The following is a 17,085-nucleotide window of genomic DNA, read 5'->3' as shown; positions in this document are numbered from 1 at the left end:
AGCCACAATCATTTTTCAAGGTCAAAATAAAGGATGAATGAAAAGTTTTATGTCCGATTATCACAACAGATAATCCTCCTCACAATAGGACAACAGGATTCAGGTAAAAATAATCTGTGAAATGGCCCGTTTCAGTTTATGATGCTAAATAATGATATTGAATGAAAAGAGAAGTGTTTTGTTTGACAGTATGTTAATCCTGATAACTAGTACAGCCCCTCATCCACAATGACTGCATGCTGTTGTCTTCCTGCAGATATGTGCCCACATATTGAGTCAGAAGAAGTGCACTTACATTAGGAACTGTACCTTTGCACACAGCGAGGAGGAGAAGGGCCTATGGGAGTACATGAAGGATAATAATTGTGAGTAGACATTCTGCTGTCAAGTGATTTTGTAGGCCATAAATACAGTACCGGTATATAGGTAGCACAAGGCAATTGTTCTATTTCAATATGATGTCACTATGTGAACAGAACGAATATTGCCGTTGTGTGAAACTATTGAAAACAACAAGAGCTGTATTGCCAGATTATAAAAAATGTATTGTAGTGATTTGTAACCCCAATGATCAACATATCTAAGCTAAGCATCGTCTTTCTTTATTGACCTCACAGCTGTTGCAATAGAACAATAATAAAATAAACACGTTCAGGTTTGATATGAATTTTGATTTTGAGGTCACGGTTAAATTTCTGGCTCTTAATATGATTTCTGCCCCTGCAGTGATGAACATGCAGCAGATATACGACATGTGGCTGTCCCTAACCAGCCATAGCCGTCAGTCAGAAGGAGCCTCACTCACCCAGCCTGCCCAATTGGCTGAGGAGAAATACATTGCTATGCCAACCGACTATGCTGAACCAATGGTGAGTAGATTCTTGAGTGTGAATGAGGCCATAACTAGTGATGTGTGTGATTGAACGAGTACTACATGTTTAAACATTGCTGCACCTGTTCGTCGACTCCGAAAATAATATCCAGTCATGTGTGTGAAAAGAGCTGTATATTTTGATTTGCACATTCTTGAACCCACCCCTAACTCCTCACAGCCGTCTCATGATGAGATGACATCACAAATGTGAGTTTTAGCACTCTAGTTTTTAGATATTTGTCAAATTTCTTTGGACTGTCTGACCATGTCCACACGTACATGGATATTTCCAGAAACATAAATTTCACCCATCCATTTTTTTCTTCAATTCCTGTCCACACCAAGGGTGTTTTAGAGCAGCGGTTCTCAACAGGGGTGCCCTAGGGTGCCGCAGAGAGCTGCCAGGGGTGCTTTTTTTTATTATTCTTTTTGGATTACAGAAAATTATCACTAAAGTGCTATCTGTTGCAGCTGCACTGTTTTCCATGAAAATACCATATTTTGATACGTTTGACCATTTCTCAAAATCTGAAAATCATTATTTAATAAAACACAGAAAAGGATCACCATGTTACTCTGGATAAAAAAAACCTTTACAGACATCATTGAAAACTCTTGGAAGAACTCATTGAAATCTCATCTGATACCACCTGGAGAGCTCGTTTCAGAGTGTGGTGCTGAGTACCAAGTATCTCATGATGCAGCAGTTAAGGTGTTGATACCATTCAGCACCACATATCTGTGTGAAGCTGGCTTTTCATCCATGACAGCTCTGAAAACAAAATATAGGGCCAAGTTGAGCCTTGAGGATGACATGCGTGTTGCCTTGTCAAAGATCTCCCCACGTATTGACCGTATTATTAGCCAGCAGCAGCAGACCTCGCATTGAGCTAGAAATGTCCACTGAGTGAACAAGTGCTTATTTTCTGTATTTATTTATATTTTTTGAGAAATGGTAACTTGGTGATCCTTTTCTGTATTTAAAAAAGATACATGATTTTCTGTTTGAGAAATGGTCACACTTATCCAAATATGCTATTTTTATGGAGAACAGTGCAGCTGCAACAGATAGCACTTTAGTGATCCTTTTCTGTATTTAAAAATAAATACATGATTTTCAGTTTGAGAAATGGTCACACTTATCCAAATATGCTATTTTTATGGAAAAGTGTGCAGCTGCAACAGATAGCACTTTCGTGATAATTTTCTGTAATTTTATTTAAAGAAATATGCTATTTGATTTACTACTACAAGCAGTGTAATGTCAACAGTACTAAGCCATTTAGACTTGAAACACCTGTTAATAATGCATTATATAGGCATATACACACAAATGTGTTTCCCGGTTTCTTAAATAAACATTATTTTGAAAGCAAGCCGGAAAAGTCTTTATCGTATGTAGGGTTGCCCTGGAATACACGGGGGTGCCTTGGCAGCAGAAAGTTTGAGAACACAAAAACACACTGAACCGACCTGATGGCAGGCTGCATGGATCTCTCCATGGGTCTTGATTGTAGAGAAAATACTTGTTTAAAAAAAATATCCGTATATGTGTGGTCAGGACATTTTTGAAAAGCTCAGTTTTCATTGACCTAAAACGATAGTTACATATGTAACTGAGATACCATGAATCCTGGATGACTGCCAGAGTCTTGTGCAGGTCGAGTATTTATACCAACAAAGTCACTTGTGACTAGGGATGTCCCGATATAATTTTTTTGATATACATATGTAACTATGGTTCTATTGCATTCTTCCTGAACACCAGAGGCGATGCTTAAAGCACTGGATGACTCATACCAACAAAGTCACAAGGAATCCCGAGTACGTACCTCATAGAGTAGATGCAGAGGAACTTGGCACAAGGACCACGCGGCCACGCCCAATGGATGGGGCGGTGGCAACATTCAGCGAGAGCACTACCATCACCAACAAAGGTTATCTGTGAATATTCACTAGTTGGCTGTGAGCAAAAGCACTACTGCTTACTGCGAAAGACAAATTAGGAATTACGAGAGCACTAGCTTGGGTCATCAGGGATCACAAGTGACTTTGTTGGTATAAATACTAAACCTGCGCATGCACAAGATGGAAGATTATGTGCTTAACCCTTTCACTGACACACGATAAATGGTTAACCCTTTCACTGCGACAATACAAAAGGTTAACCCTTTCACTGCCACACTACAGACTGTTAACCGTCTGTAGTGTGGTAGTGAAAGGTTAACCGTCTGTAGTGTGGTAGTGAAAGGTTAACCGTCTGTAGTGTGGTAGTGAAAGGTTAACCGTCTGTAGTGTGGTAGTGAAAGGTTAACCGTCTGTAGTGTGGTAGTGAAAGGTTAACCGTCTGTAGTGTGGTAGTGAAAGGTTAACCGTCTGTAGTGTGGTAGTGAAAGGTTAACCGTCTGTAGTGTGGTAGTGAAAGACTTAAAGCACGCCCTTGAGTATTGAGATGGTTACACCCCCTAGTCGAGGTGCGCTGAAATGTGTATGTGACCACCTTCTGATGGTCCATCCATTGTTTTCTTTCTTTCTGTCTCAGAGTGGCTTCCACTGCCGTCTCTGTGGGAAACACAGTAACAGTGAGCGCCAGTGGCAGATCCACATCTCCTCCGAGAGGCACAAGGACCGAGTGTTCGCGGACGACGGGGAGGTCGAGAATCTGACCTGGAGTTACCGATTCCCTGCCCTGCGCTTCGAACTCTGCCCCAGGTATCTAAACGACAAGGCCGGGGGATCGATTCCACTTTTTTTCAAGTCGATCGGTTCTGACTTACTCATTTATTTGTTTATTTGGATCCCCATTATAAGATGAGATAAGATATTCCTTTTATTGATCCCCTTGGAGAAATTTAGGCATCATAGCAGTACAGTGGAGAAGTAAGAATAAAAATTGGCAGTGTAAACAATATAACAATACATTTTACTCTGGACATGCGCACATGGGTGAGGGTATGTATGCCCTCTGTTATATTTGCCCTACAATAAATATAGTTACAATAAATATATAATCTAATATATATATAATCTAAAAATGCTAAATATATGCTCTGATGAAGTAAGTATACAGTATACACATAAGGTGCAGTATGCTAATCTAATCTAATATATATCATCTAAAAAAGAAAACAAAATGCTAAATATATGCTCTGATGAAGTAGTATACAGTATACACAGTATGCATAAGGTATGTATGCCTTGATATACTTCATACGTTATATTGTCCGTTTAGGTGGGAGTCAGACACACTGTCACCTAGGCAACAACTATTCTTCCTGGGGTCCACATAGAACAAAACAAAAACATACATACATATATATATATATATACATATATACATATATTTCCAAAAATAAATCAACAAAAGAAAAGAGAAATTAAGTAACGGACACAAAAAGAAAAAGAGAGAAAATAACATAATTTAAAATAAAAGCATAACACACATTTTAATTCAATATCCAGCCTGTATTTTTAATTTCGGCCCCCTTGGTAATTGAGTTTGACACCCCTGCCCTATGGTATGTGAAAGAGGACACATTTAAAATGTTCAACCATTAACACATTAATTGCCAATAACGAGTATACTCGTTATTGGCCGCCATGCGTTGAGTGCCAACGTAAACTCGTTTTTATGATCGTTATTTCTTTTATTCGCTATTGGCATTCATAATTCATCCAGGAAGCCTCTGGGAGCCAGCTGGACCCTGTCTGATATTGCAACTCCTCAATACCGCCCCCTGGTGGATTTCGGGCGAGTTACACTCCACTCTAAACCGGAAGTGGTGCTCGGTGCATCAGGGAAAAAGCTCTGCCAGAGATATCTTGTAACGTGGATCAATATACACACCTCGAGTGCATTGGATCGCTTTCGAGACGCAAGAATCAATATGCTTTCGCCGTTTATTGCGTCATACAAACGGAAAATGGATCTAGCAGATCGACGTCAAATAATTGGAATTTCTTTTCTCCAGACGCATCGGCCAGAGGTAAGAGGAATCTAACGTTATTTCCAGCTCGATTGTCCATTTATTTCATTGCAATCTGTCCGATCAACGTATGGTGTCTTACTAAAGAAAGCCGTTAGTGACAATCAAGGAATCATAAACGCCCCCCCCCCCCCCTTTCCTCCATGCATGATGGTGCATAATGTATAGCGATCATATGCATTTGAAATTTTAATATAGCGTGTATAGGGACGAAACGCCATCGATAATGTATAATACGCGTCGTGGGCCTATAGCGCGCGTTCTAGGAATTACTGCTATACAGTCTAAAAACATACTTATATTCTCGACGGTACTAACACGACAATGTATGAATGGAAAAATATAATGTTCCCACATCCGGAACGATAGATACCCGATGTTGAATGGGCCATAGTAATGTCGATATAGCTATAATATTTTAAAGGTTATATAGCCCTGCAAAGAAGGTGAGCCACTCCATAGGCTTACAGCACTGGCAGAGAGTAAAGATGGGCATACTGCATGGCACCCAATGTGTTAATAAATGTCAAGATTTTACAGGCTTGTTATTATTGACAGGCTGGACAGCGGATGTACTGAGGGAGTAAGCTGTGACTCCGCCCACAGCCCTGAGGAACTGCTGGAGTGGAAGGAGAGGCGGGACTTTCTCAGGAGGAAGCTGGCCAAGGCCAGGGAAGACATGCTCATCATGCCTGATGAGTTAGATTTTGGGAAGTACAACTTTCTCCTGCAGGACTGAAAAAAAGCACACACAGACACTCACTCACTCACTCACTCACTCACTCACTTAGTTTCTCATGACTGAAAACACCACACAAACACACACACACAAAGATGGACAATAATGTCACTTGTTGGAACAGTATTGTAATCATTCTTCTTTGTCAAACTATTATTCTATCTATTCCAGGATTTGCTAATCCCAGTCCTACGGGAATGGAGATCTCACTGTGACATGTTCAACAATATAATGGGTCAAATGTGCCAAAGATGAGTGATTAGTCAACATGGTACAATGTGCCAAACATCACTCAGAATATTAACCATGCATTACAAAAATGGAATTTGCTGCTGTAAACATTTTAATTGCATGTATCAACATTGAAATTCCAACATTTTATAGAATATATTTTTGCACTGCTGCATATCTTTGTTCATCATGCCTGTTTAGTTGATCTGTTCCATACATTCTGTAGTATACCAGCGTTCCCTTGCAGGTAGTTGAAAACCTAAACATTTAAAGACCGTTTTTCAACCGTGAAAATACATAAATAATGAAAATATGAATAGATTGTCAAGGAAACTTGTCTTGATCCTTCTCTCGGAAATCACCATAAATCTGCATTTTTGATATATAACAACGACAACAGCAGCAACAAAAGCTTCCATCTGTCTCTACAGCTTGTAATTTTGGTAACCGTGGGAATGCTCTTATCACACCACCACCACCACAATGGGCCAAACTGAGCTCTACTGGTAGTCTTTAGTGTGAACTACAATATGAAAAAGATACGAATGAAGAACTGATCTGTACTGGGTAGTTTCTAGTGTGAACTACGTTTCTAGTGTGAACTACAATATGAAAAGGATAATGAATGAAGAACTGGTCTGCTGTTGCTAGGAATGTGTGGAAAAAGTAGGAGAGGCTTACAAACACTGTTTTCCTACAAGGCTTCGTTTTTCGTGGCCACTTGTGTGCACTTGGAATGCACACATGTGTGAACTGACAAACTAGCATTGATTGATTTTAAAGGGGCACTTACGTCTACAACATTGAGATTCTATGAGAGCTTTATTGAATATTGCCATGTGGTACTGATTTTATCAGCATCACGTCAGATTTGATCGGTCCCAACAACTGCTGGTTTGATGGGGGACAATCTGAACCCTTTCAAGTCCTGCTCTCTTTTCTAGATCCTCCAATCACAACTGTTGCTAAACAAACTACGTTTGTCCAAGGGAAGCACCAATTGTGACTGGAGGATCAAGAAAAGAGGGCATGGTTTGAGATGGGTCCATTGAATCCTGACCAATCCCATTTGACAGTTAATTAATTATAATTTGGTACATAGGAGAGAACTGATCTATATACCCCACTGTATGTGCCCTTTTAGATTGGTATTTACAAATATATGATTAAAGACCTGTCCATAGAGCTACATTATATGATTAAAGACTTGTCCATAGAGCTACATTATATGATTAAATACCTGTCCATAGAGCTACATTATATGGATAAAGACCTGTCTATAGAGCTACATTATATGATTAAAGACCTGTCTATAGAGCTACATTATATCAATAACACATGTTTGAAATGTCAGATGGAACCGTATCCCTAGAAGTTGACCATTTGTTTTAAGTTGTAATTGATTCACTTGTGTAGTTATAAAAACAAATAGCTGACACCAAACAAATGGAATACATGTGAAATTGACATTATTATACTAGACTTGCATTCAGAAAGTGTCTAAAAAGCGACACGATTTGGACTATCTCAATACTTAATGTACCATTCAAGCAAATGTGATTTATACAGCGCTTTGCCCTTTTAGCTATTGAACCTTTATCTATGTAACATTGATTCGTCTGTCTGTTAGGTTCAGCGTTATTTCTATTGTGTCATTGCCCTGTGTGGTTGTAGAGAGGATTCTACATTTTAGAAGTGTGTCACAATGGCTGTTAAAGGGATAGTTTGGATTTGTGGACATTAAAGATACAGTACAATGATGTTGTAATTCAGTCATCTGCATTGCTTATTTTTGACTGTTAATGTCAAGCTGAGGGGGCGTGGCCTTCTGTTCACTAGACACTACACTGTACAAATTGGAAGTTCCTCAGGAGTTCCTCTAAGATCCCCTGGGTTCCCTCAAGAACTTATGGGTGCCCCAAATAGTGCCTGTGAAAACCTTCTGGAGCACCCATCCTTTCAGCTAGATGTGACTGATGGGCCAATCGGAGTAACCTGTGTGTATTGTGTAATATCTCAGAGGAAGCAGATTGGATATCTGAAATGGTTTGATTCTGTTGATATCCAGGGGGATAGAGAGATCAAAGGGCTTTAATCATAATTTTAACAATTGTATCGTTTTGGGTCATTTTATGTTAACAAATGCAACAAAATAGAAAAACACTGTTTTCATTGTACTGAATCTTTAAGTTGTATGGAATACTAGCTAGTACTATACTGCCCTGCAGAAGCTAATCGCATTAACCAAGCAAACGGTGAACCTGAGAACATTTCAAGAATTTCAATAAAGGAATATCTTGTCTTATCTTAAAAATGGCTTAAAAGTTATTTGACTATAAAGGAAAACAGAGCAAGATTGAACTCTGAAACTTTGTTATAAAATGGATATTTTAATTCTGTAGTTAGCTTCTGCAGGGCAGTATCTATCTATATACTGAGTCCCGTGGTCAGAGCTTTGGCCCGGTTCCGAGGCGAGCCGGGAAGCTTCAGACAGGGAGTGAATGAGACGAGTGTTAATCCACGCCATAACTTGCAGGCAAACGTCACTATGTAAAACAACAAAAAATGCAGTCCTCGAGCATTTCCTATGCTTCATAACGTGAAGTGTTGGGGCCTTGTTCCTGAATCTAGGCAATGCTCGAGGCATACCATGTTCTGCTGTGGGTAATTGGAACATTGCTTGCATGTTATGGTGTGTTTCACTTTGTCTTTTGTCTTGTGACCTCGTTGCCGCCTGTCTAAAGCTTCCCAGTGCACTCGGAACTGGGCCAGAACTCCGACCCTGGGACTCGGTGAGTAAGCTAATGGCATCGCATTAGCTATACTACTATAAGTATTTCATACCACTTAAGGTCCCTAAAATCCAAACTATCCCTTTAAGTAGACTTCATAACATAATTTTATTTAATTTCTCTATGAACAATATTGACCTTCCACTATGAATTTCAAGGTTGGTGAGAATAGAATCTTCAATCGATGTCTTGTGTTTTTCTGCTTTGTTTTGTTTGCGACTGAGAGCCTTCAACCAAATGTTGCGATGTTTAAAGAATAAAAACTATTTTTGAGACTAAATGCTTAATAATTGCTTCTTTTTATTTTAACAGTGGTGTTTTGTGGGTGGCTGATTGGCGCAGTGGGCAAGGCGCTCGCCTCTAACGCAGGATACGCTGGGTTCGAGCCCAGCTCTCGGCGTTGCTACCAGCTGGCCGGTCGTTCATACTAACACAATTGGCAAGTGTTAGAGGGTGGGAAAGCCGGTGGGTGGGGATTTGACCTTGTGGACAGCGACTCCTACAGGTCGGTTTTGTGACGCCGGTGCGACAGAAGCAGGAAGTGACGGGGGCAGCGTGAGCCTCCCACGCGTTACTCCTCGCCACAGAGTTCGAGCTGCTGCGGTGAAAAGATGCGACAGGCTGCCTCCTCGTGTACCGGAGGCGTGTTGCTTTCTAACAGCGGAGGAGTGCAAGAATGTGACAATTTGACCATGTGACCGCGGCAACGCGGGAGAGCGGCAGTGCGGAAATAGGCTGTCTATTGCCATTCTCTAAGACAAATGCTAACCTTAACCAGTTCCTTAACAGCGCCTAAACTTAACCGTTCTAACCTTAACCAACTCCGAAACAATGCCTAACCTTAACCTTAACCATGCCTAACCTTAACCATAGAAAGAATATTGCCATTCTCTAAGACAAACTCTAACCTTAACCAGCTCCTTAACAGCGCCTAAACTTAACCGTTCTAACCTTAACCAACTCCGAAACAATGCCTAACCTTAACCTTAACCTTAACCATGCCTAACCTTAACCGGCGAAAGAATACACGTTAAAAAAAAAAAAAAAATTGGCAGGATTCGAACTTGTCAACAACGGACCGCAGGACCGCTGCGCTGCCAGGTGAGCTGAGCTTCGAATGAAAATCATGGCGGATTAGGGCGGTTACATAATGCTGCAAGCTCTGCCGCTCCGCTCCGCGGTTGCCGCGCCTGCCGCGGGGCGTGTCGCAGCCAATCAGGGAAAACGCGGAAGCAACGGCAGCACTGCTCCGCTGTTATTAAGCAATAGGCGTACCGGAGGGGACACGTGATGCAAGGCTTCTGTCCTCACTACAACCGACCTGTGGGAGGCATAGTCTAGCAACGCTCAAGACAGGGGAGGGAAGAATTGGATATACGAAATTGGGATGGGAGAAAAATTGAAATGTTAGGGACATTTAAAACATCAAAAAAATATGAAATTAATACAAATCTGCCCTCTATTTTCATTACTTACCTCAGGTGAATTAGGTCCCTGGAGTACTGTTTGAAGCACAAGAGCTACATACTGTAGAATCTAGATGGTTACAGTTTCACTGTATTGTTTGTATATGCAGAGCCTCCAATTTACTTTACAATAGCTCTGTACAACACAAGAACTTATCTTCCAGGCTTATGTGTGATCTCCACTGACGACTTTGATTTGTGACAACATACAGTACGATGGAAGGCATAACTTCACCCAATATGTCACATGCACTACTAAAGAGAACAAGACTGTCCCATCCTGGGACTCCCTGAAAACATGGTGTTTGCACAAATAACCTATCTCATATTGAATGCATGTATTATTCATTGTAGTTTGTCAGATTACCAAAGTGTGCACTGCTACGTCCTGCAAAACTACGCCCATCCAGGCGAAACACTGCGCTTTCAGGGAGTATGTAGATCAGGGTACCAACCCATCCTTCCCCCGCACCGGCTGAATTTATTAAAATATAGCCTCCTTGGTGCAGGTAGAGAACTGATTTTTATTAAAACGGCCCCTTGTGTGGTGGTAGAGAACTGATATTATTAAAACATAGCCTCCTTGGCGGAGGCAGAGAACAGTTTTTCGTCTTCTCCTTGACTTGTCTGGCATGGGTGACCCTATCAGGAGTTATGCCGCCGGCATATCTACAGTTCATAGAAGCAGTGCAAGCCCCCTCACCATGGCTAGGTATCAGTTATCAGAGGGAGAAAAACAATGTCCCTGGCAATCAAGGTCAAAACTCCCCACCTACCAGGGGGAGGCAGAGCTACTCTCGGTCAGTGGACAGCTGCACCAGCTTATATAGCCTCTCATCTGGAACATTTATGAGGACCGTTCATGATGTCATCATGAGGACTCGCATGACCCATCACCACATGCTGGTCACATGACCTACCAACCACTGGTCATAACCTATTGCTGTCTTGACATGTTCCTGACAAGTTGTGTTGACGTCTGATTTGCTTCTGAGCAGCCAATCAACGTGAAGTTACCCTTGTCATTCACTGAAGTTCAGCTGAGTGAACACACTTGGAAGTTCGTGGTGGATTTCCGATGGTAAAACATGGCAACAGTTATCGGCAAAAAGAATATAAGGACCTTGAGGATCATGTTCATTCCAAAACACACATGGAGAAAATAAAGACTCATCGGACAAATTATAGGAAAACATGATCAGTGTATTCTGTATGCCTTCATACTTGACATGCATCAAATAAACTGATATTGTATACTGTACGTGTATTATAGTCTAGCCTATTTTTGTTATAAAACTAGCACATATTTCATTGCAATTTTGTTCTGCATTCTTACAAAGGTGCATTTAGGTTCTCATATTTGTAGCCTACAATAAAACGTATTGATACAGACTCATCAGACAAACTTCATGCTGTCCATACGTTTTTTTGCGAGTAGTATGTTACACCTGATCAGCCAAGTCGAGTCGACTGCAAACAACTTGGTCATCAAACCCCTCATCCTTTTATGACCGCATAAAAAACCATGAGGTTATATATATATTGAATTATCTGCTCTTCCTTTTGCCAAGTTCTAATAAAAAAGTGGAACTGTGTTGTGAGGGAGAAAAAGGGTTGAATACTGTATCACTGATGCATATGTACGGGGTCTACCCGTTTGTTTAAATTAACATTTTCCTTGTTTCATATGTCCAACATCAAAGCACTGAAGGATGTACAGTAGGTCCTATAACATTTTCTATTAAAACATTACTTGTTTGTAGACCTAAAATTCCAGAGTGCTGATTGAGTATCAAATCCAATTATTTTCAAATCCCTCACCGGTGAGATTTGATTAGTTTTGGAGATGTCTGCCGTCACAAGCTGAATGGCACCCAAAAAATACATTTACATTTTAAAATTGTAAAACCTCAAGCAATGTCTCTCAATGTCTCTTTTCCAGAAACCTGAAACCACTGATGATCCACTGACCTTGTTTCATGTAGGAACTATTTTCTACCGAAGTACACCCGCCATACATTATAGGTAGAAAATGGTTACTATATGAAATGATGGTATGAGAAATTACTTTTGAGTCCCAAGATTTAAGGAAAGAAACAATACAGCTGTCTGAGAGAGAAACGGATGTGCCACTATGCTTTTGAATCAGGAGCAACAGGAAGGATGCATCTCTCCATCTTCTTATCTTCATGAGTGTCTTTGATCTCTACTATTCACCTCTATCTTAATTTTACTTGTGGTTTATTTATAGTGTTTCATCTGTCATTAAGGTTGTGTGATTCCATGTACTCATGGTGTATTTATAGCATTCATCTGTGTCATTAAGGTTGTGTGGTTCAATATACTAATGGTGTATTTATAAGGTTTCATCTGTGTCATTAACTTAAAGGAACACGCCAACTTTTTGGGAAATTAGCTTATTTGCCATCTACCATCTAGACAAGCAGATACATACCATTTTCTTCTCTGTGCATGCATTCATAGTAGGGAACAACCGCACCGTTAGCCTAGCTTAGCGTCATTCACTGAAAGTTGACCAAGTTGGTGGATGTCTCAAGGTGCTCCCATAGTCGAGCGGACCGTACACGGAGCAGACTCCTGCAGGCTCAAAGCAGACCCAACGCAGAGTCCAAGTGCGAAGCTCCTATTTTCTGACGCACGGACGTCCGTGGCGCCCACTTGGTGTCACACAAACTGCCGCAAGGTGTAAACTGGCGCGAGACATGTAGGAAATTGGTCCGCGGAGATCCGCTCGACTATGAAAGCTCAGAGTCCAATGGACCTCCGCAGAGTCCAGTCCGTGTACAGTCCGCTCGACTATGGGAGCACCTTCAGGGTCTTGGCCAAGATTGCAGTGACTGTTCTACGTGCACCACCGAGGCCATGGATCAGCTTCTTACCATCTTCTGTCCGTGGTCTGTCGACGTGGTTTAGACGTTGAGTTCATTGCTGGGTTAAGTACTTCTATTCTATTCACATAATATGCTTACTACATATATCTATTCTATTCACATATATGCTTACCACATGTATCTATTGCTATGTCCGCCCATCACAATCACGCAAACTGTCTAACGCCTGTCCCATCCCTGTCTCCCTGTGAGTGGCTGTCTCGTGGTGATGACCGGAGTGGTGGACGTCCTGTGATGATGACCGGGAGGATGCGACCCTCTCTGCGCCGCCCCCATGCCTCAAATAGATCCGCCATCAGCTCTATTTTTAAATCTTTCAAAATGTTCAGTTATTGCATGCACTTATGTGTTTCATTACACATATGTGTGCATGCTTACCAACTGTTTCGCCTGTTTTATTGTAACTACACTATCACCGACATCTAAGAAGGGAGATCCCCCCCTTGAGGCCCTTCTAAGGTTTCTCTCCTCCACATTGCCTGTGGTGCATTTTTTTTTTTTTTTTTTTTTTTTTTTTTGACTTTATGGTGCTTTTGTTTTGTTCTTGATTTATTGTGATGTTTCTTCTTGACTTGTTTAAAGAAGACGTGTCTGCCCCATGGGGACATTAACGTGTGTTGTCGAAAAATACCTCGTGGAAAAAAATCGAATCTACGAATTCCAATCCGGCTTCAGAACATCCCACTCCACTGACACATGCCTTCTCTATTTAAACGACCACATCAAACAAGAGGTGGACGCGGGCAAATACTGCGGCATGGTCATGCTGGACCTACAAAAGGCCTTCGACACTGTCAATCACACCATTCTGATTGACAAGCTAAAAGCAATTGGTTTTGATAGTCTATCAGTGAGCTGGATGCAATCCTACCTGGAGGGGAGAGAGCAGATGGTGGAGGTAAACGGTACCCTATCCCCCCCCCTCACAGTAAGCTGTGGTGTTCCACAAGGAAGCATACTAGGTCCGCTACTGTTCCTAATTTATGCAAATGACATGTCGTCAGCTTGTGACTGCAACTTGTTCCTGTTTGCGGACGACTCAGCCCTGCTGGTCTCTGACAAGAACAAGTTACAGGTTGAAAAAACCCTCAGCTCAGAACTAGGCAAAATCTGCATATGGCTCGCTGATAACAAACTATCATTACACATGGGCAAAACAGAGTCCATTCTCTTCGGTTCAAATAACAAACTCAGCAAGACCGACGGCTTCTCAGTTACAGTAGGTGACAATATTGTCACAAGGAAAGAAGATATTACCTACCTGGGTTCCATCCTAGAGGCAAATCTTTCCTGTGACAAAATGGCATCCAATGTAATAAAAAAAGTCAACCAACGAACTTGATTCTTGTACCGGATCTCCTCACTGGTAAACAAGAATACCCTGAAGACTCTGGCAGGAGCACTCATTCAAGGGTACTACGACTATGCGTGCACCTCATGGTACCAAAGCACCTCAAAGGCGCTAAAAACAAAATTACAAACATCTCAAAACAAACTGGTCAGACTACTGCTTGACCTTACTCCTAGAACCCACCTCACCCCTGCCCACTTTGACAACCTAGGATGGCTTAGAGTAGACGACAGAGTACAGCAACTTGCAATGGGCCTGGTCTACAAAATACACTACACGACCAAGGTACCCATGTACATGTCAAAATACTTCCCAAAGGTCAGTGAATACCACGATCACAACACCAGAGGGAGCTCCACAAATCATGTTAAACCCAGATTCGGCTCAAACAAGGGACTAAACACGTTTCGCAATTATGCCACATCAATGTGGAACGCCCTACCCAAAGCTGTAAAGGAATGTGAATCACTACCCACTTTCAAAAACACTCTCAAAAAACACCTACGGGAGACTGCAATTCGAAACTGGCCCCTGTAAATGTCCTAACACAACCCCCTCCAATGTACAGTAAATGACCAAGTATGGTCTTGTCAATATTCCAATGTACAGTTTTGTTTGTACAGTTGTACAGTGTCCCCCACCCACCCCTCCTACCCAACCTCCCCCCCCCCCACTCCTACCCAACCTCCCCCCAACCACCTCCAATGTACAGTCCCCCCCCCACCTACCCAATCCAATGTACAGTTTCTACGTCAAATGTATATACTCTTTTTTTCTGGACTCTTTTTGTATCACAAACTACTGTATTTGCAAATCTGGTATGTCATAAATGTATAGATGTAGCAGTACTGTCTCTGTATGTCATGTATGTTACGATGAATTGAAAATGGGGGACCCTGATGTAAACAAGACGAAAGTCTTTCTCTGGTCTGCATCCCCTTAACAATTGTATGTATTGTACTGTACTGTACCCATTCTGCAATCTGTTAATAAAGTTTTCAATCAATCAATCAATTACAAATACATTTGATTTGATTTGATTTGATTTGATTTAAGTAGGGCTGCCCAGTTAGCCTAGTTCCCAACAGTCACAAAATACACTCCAAATACAACTCCAAAACGTTCTTGTGACCTGTGTATTCACCACGTGGAGAAATTAAAAGCAGATGTATACTCTGAATTTTTTTTGGCCAAACCACTGCTGCCATCATCTTTAACCACCCGCACCAGAAAAATTGCTAAGGACCCCTCGCACCCAGCACACCCCCTGTTTCAGCCCCTGCCCTCAGGTAGGCGCTTTAAGTCCATCTTTTCTTCCCTACCGCCATTCGGACCCTGAACTCCCTTGGCCCCCCTCTCCCCCTTCCGCCCCCACACTAACCAAGCTCCTGGCCGATAGACTAGATTATTCTGTGTGTTTGTGTTTATGTTCTGCTGTGTCGTGCTGTATTTATGTATTTATTGTGTCATGTTGTACTGTATTATGTATCCACTCTGTACCGATCAAGAATACCACCAACCTGGTTGTGTGGCAATAAACGAAACTTGAACTTGAACTGTTGTAACTTCCGTCAATAAAACCAATGTGACTAAGTTAATAGCTATTGACAAGACACACTTTCATGAGAAGTGGATATCAAGGACCGGACCGGTTGAAGCTATGGCTACTTGCTCTGAACATAGATTCCAACACACCAATAGAAATAATCAAGAACCATCGTGTTTGCTCAGAGCATTTTGCACAAGATGCCTATTATGAAAAAATGCTACTTAGTAACCAAACCATGAGACGCTTTCTGAAGGATACGGCCATCTAAGCTAGGCTAACGGTGCGGGTGTTCCCTACTCTGAATGCATGCACAGAGAAGAAAAGGGTATGTATCTGCTTGTCTAACTCCGGGGTAGATGGCAAATAAGCTACTATAAGGGGGGCGTCGCCCGTCACAGCACATTCGCCCTCATCTGTCGGCTTCAGGCTGTGTTATTGCCGATCAACCAACACATCGTTTGAAAGCTAAAATGGCTGGATGGATTGACACCCTACTTGACCTATAACGTGCTTCCAATCTCTTGTTATAGACCAAACAGCCAATGAGCTGTTGATGTTGGTGACCTTGTGACCTTTCCTCTGGTGCCACCATATCGATTTCCAGCCTGGGTCTGTTGAGACGTATCTGTAATATCACTCTTTTCTTCTGTCATCCATCCAGTAAGATGTGAACGTAATGGCAAAGTGACTGTTGGGCCTTGGCGAAGGTCTGCACTCTACTGAGTGCTTTCTTCCAGTATTAAAGCTGATTGGATTCCATCATGTTCATGTGAAGGACCCCCAAACCAGATGTGCAATAAGCTATGGAACCATGTCTACATTTACATTTAGTCATTTAGCTGATGCTTTTATCCAAAGCGACTTCCATGATCTGTACAACAGGTCAGCAGGAAGGGTACAACTCTGGCAGCTATGTAACATTGTTTGTCAAACAGTGTTAAACTTGGGTGCTACAGTGTCTAATAGGATTTAACTCAGAGACCCCCATCTGAGAAGATGTTTGTCGTTAGAATTAAAATCTTTATTGCTAAGTACATTTTTACATATACCAGGAATTCGGCCTCTGCATTTAACCCATCCTAACTATTTAGGAGCAGTGGGCAGCCACAGCCTGGGGAATTCCAGTTCTAATGTTAGTGCCTTAGTCAAGGGTAATGGCAGGAGTATGTACCAATGCATGTCTTT

General features: G+C 41.7%; 1 protein-coding gene across 1 annotated transcript in view; it reads left to right on the top strand.

Annotated features, from left to right (window-relative positions):
* Window positions 1-8,902, top strand: part of LOC311241022 (zinc finger CCCH domain-containing protein 7B-like) — a 100,596-nt gene extending 91,694 nt beyond the window's left edge. The window contains exons 19-22 of the mRNA XM_084329684.1: window positions 257-365; window positions 727-869; window positions 3,417-3,586; window positions 5,419-8,902. Of these exons, the coding sequence (XP_084185810.1) occupies window positions 257-365; window positions 727-869; window positions 3,417-3,586; window positions 5,419-5,599 (603 nt within the window). The 3' untranslated portion in view covers window positions 5,600-8,902. The remainder of the gene's footprint in view (window positions 1-256; window positions 366-726; window positions 870-3,416; window positions 3,587-5,418) is intronic.
* Window positions 8,903-17,085: the final 8,183 nt, after the last annotated feature.

Source organism: Notolepis coatsorum (genome assembly GCF_963971535.1).
Source record: "Notolepis coatsorum genome assembly, chromosome: 14".
Taxonomy (NCBI): domain Eukaryota; kingdom Metazoa; phylum Chordata; class Actinopteri; order Aulopiformes; family Paralepididae; genus Notolepis; species Notolepis coatsorum.
This window is presented reverse-complemented; position numbering and strand designations above follow the sequence as displayed.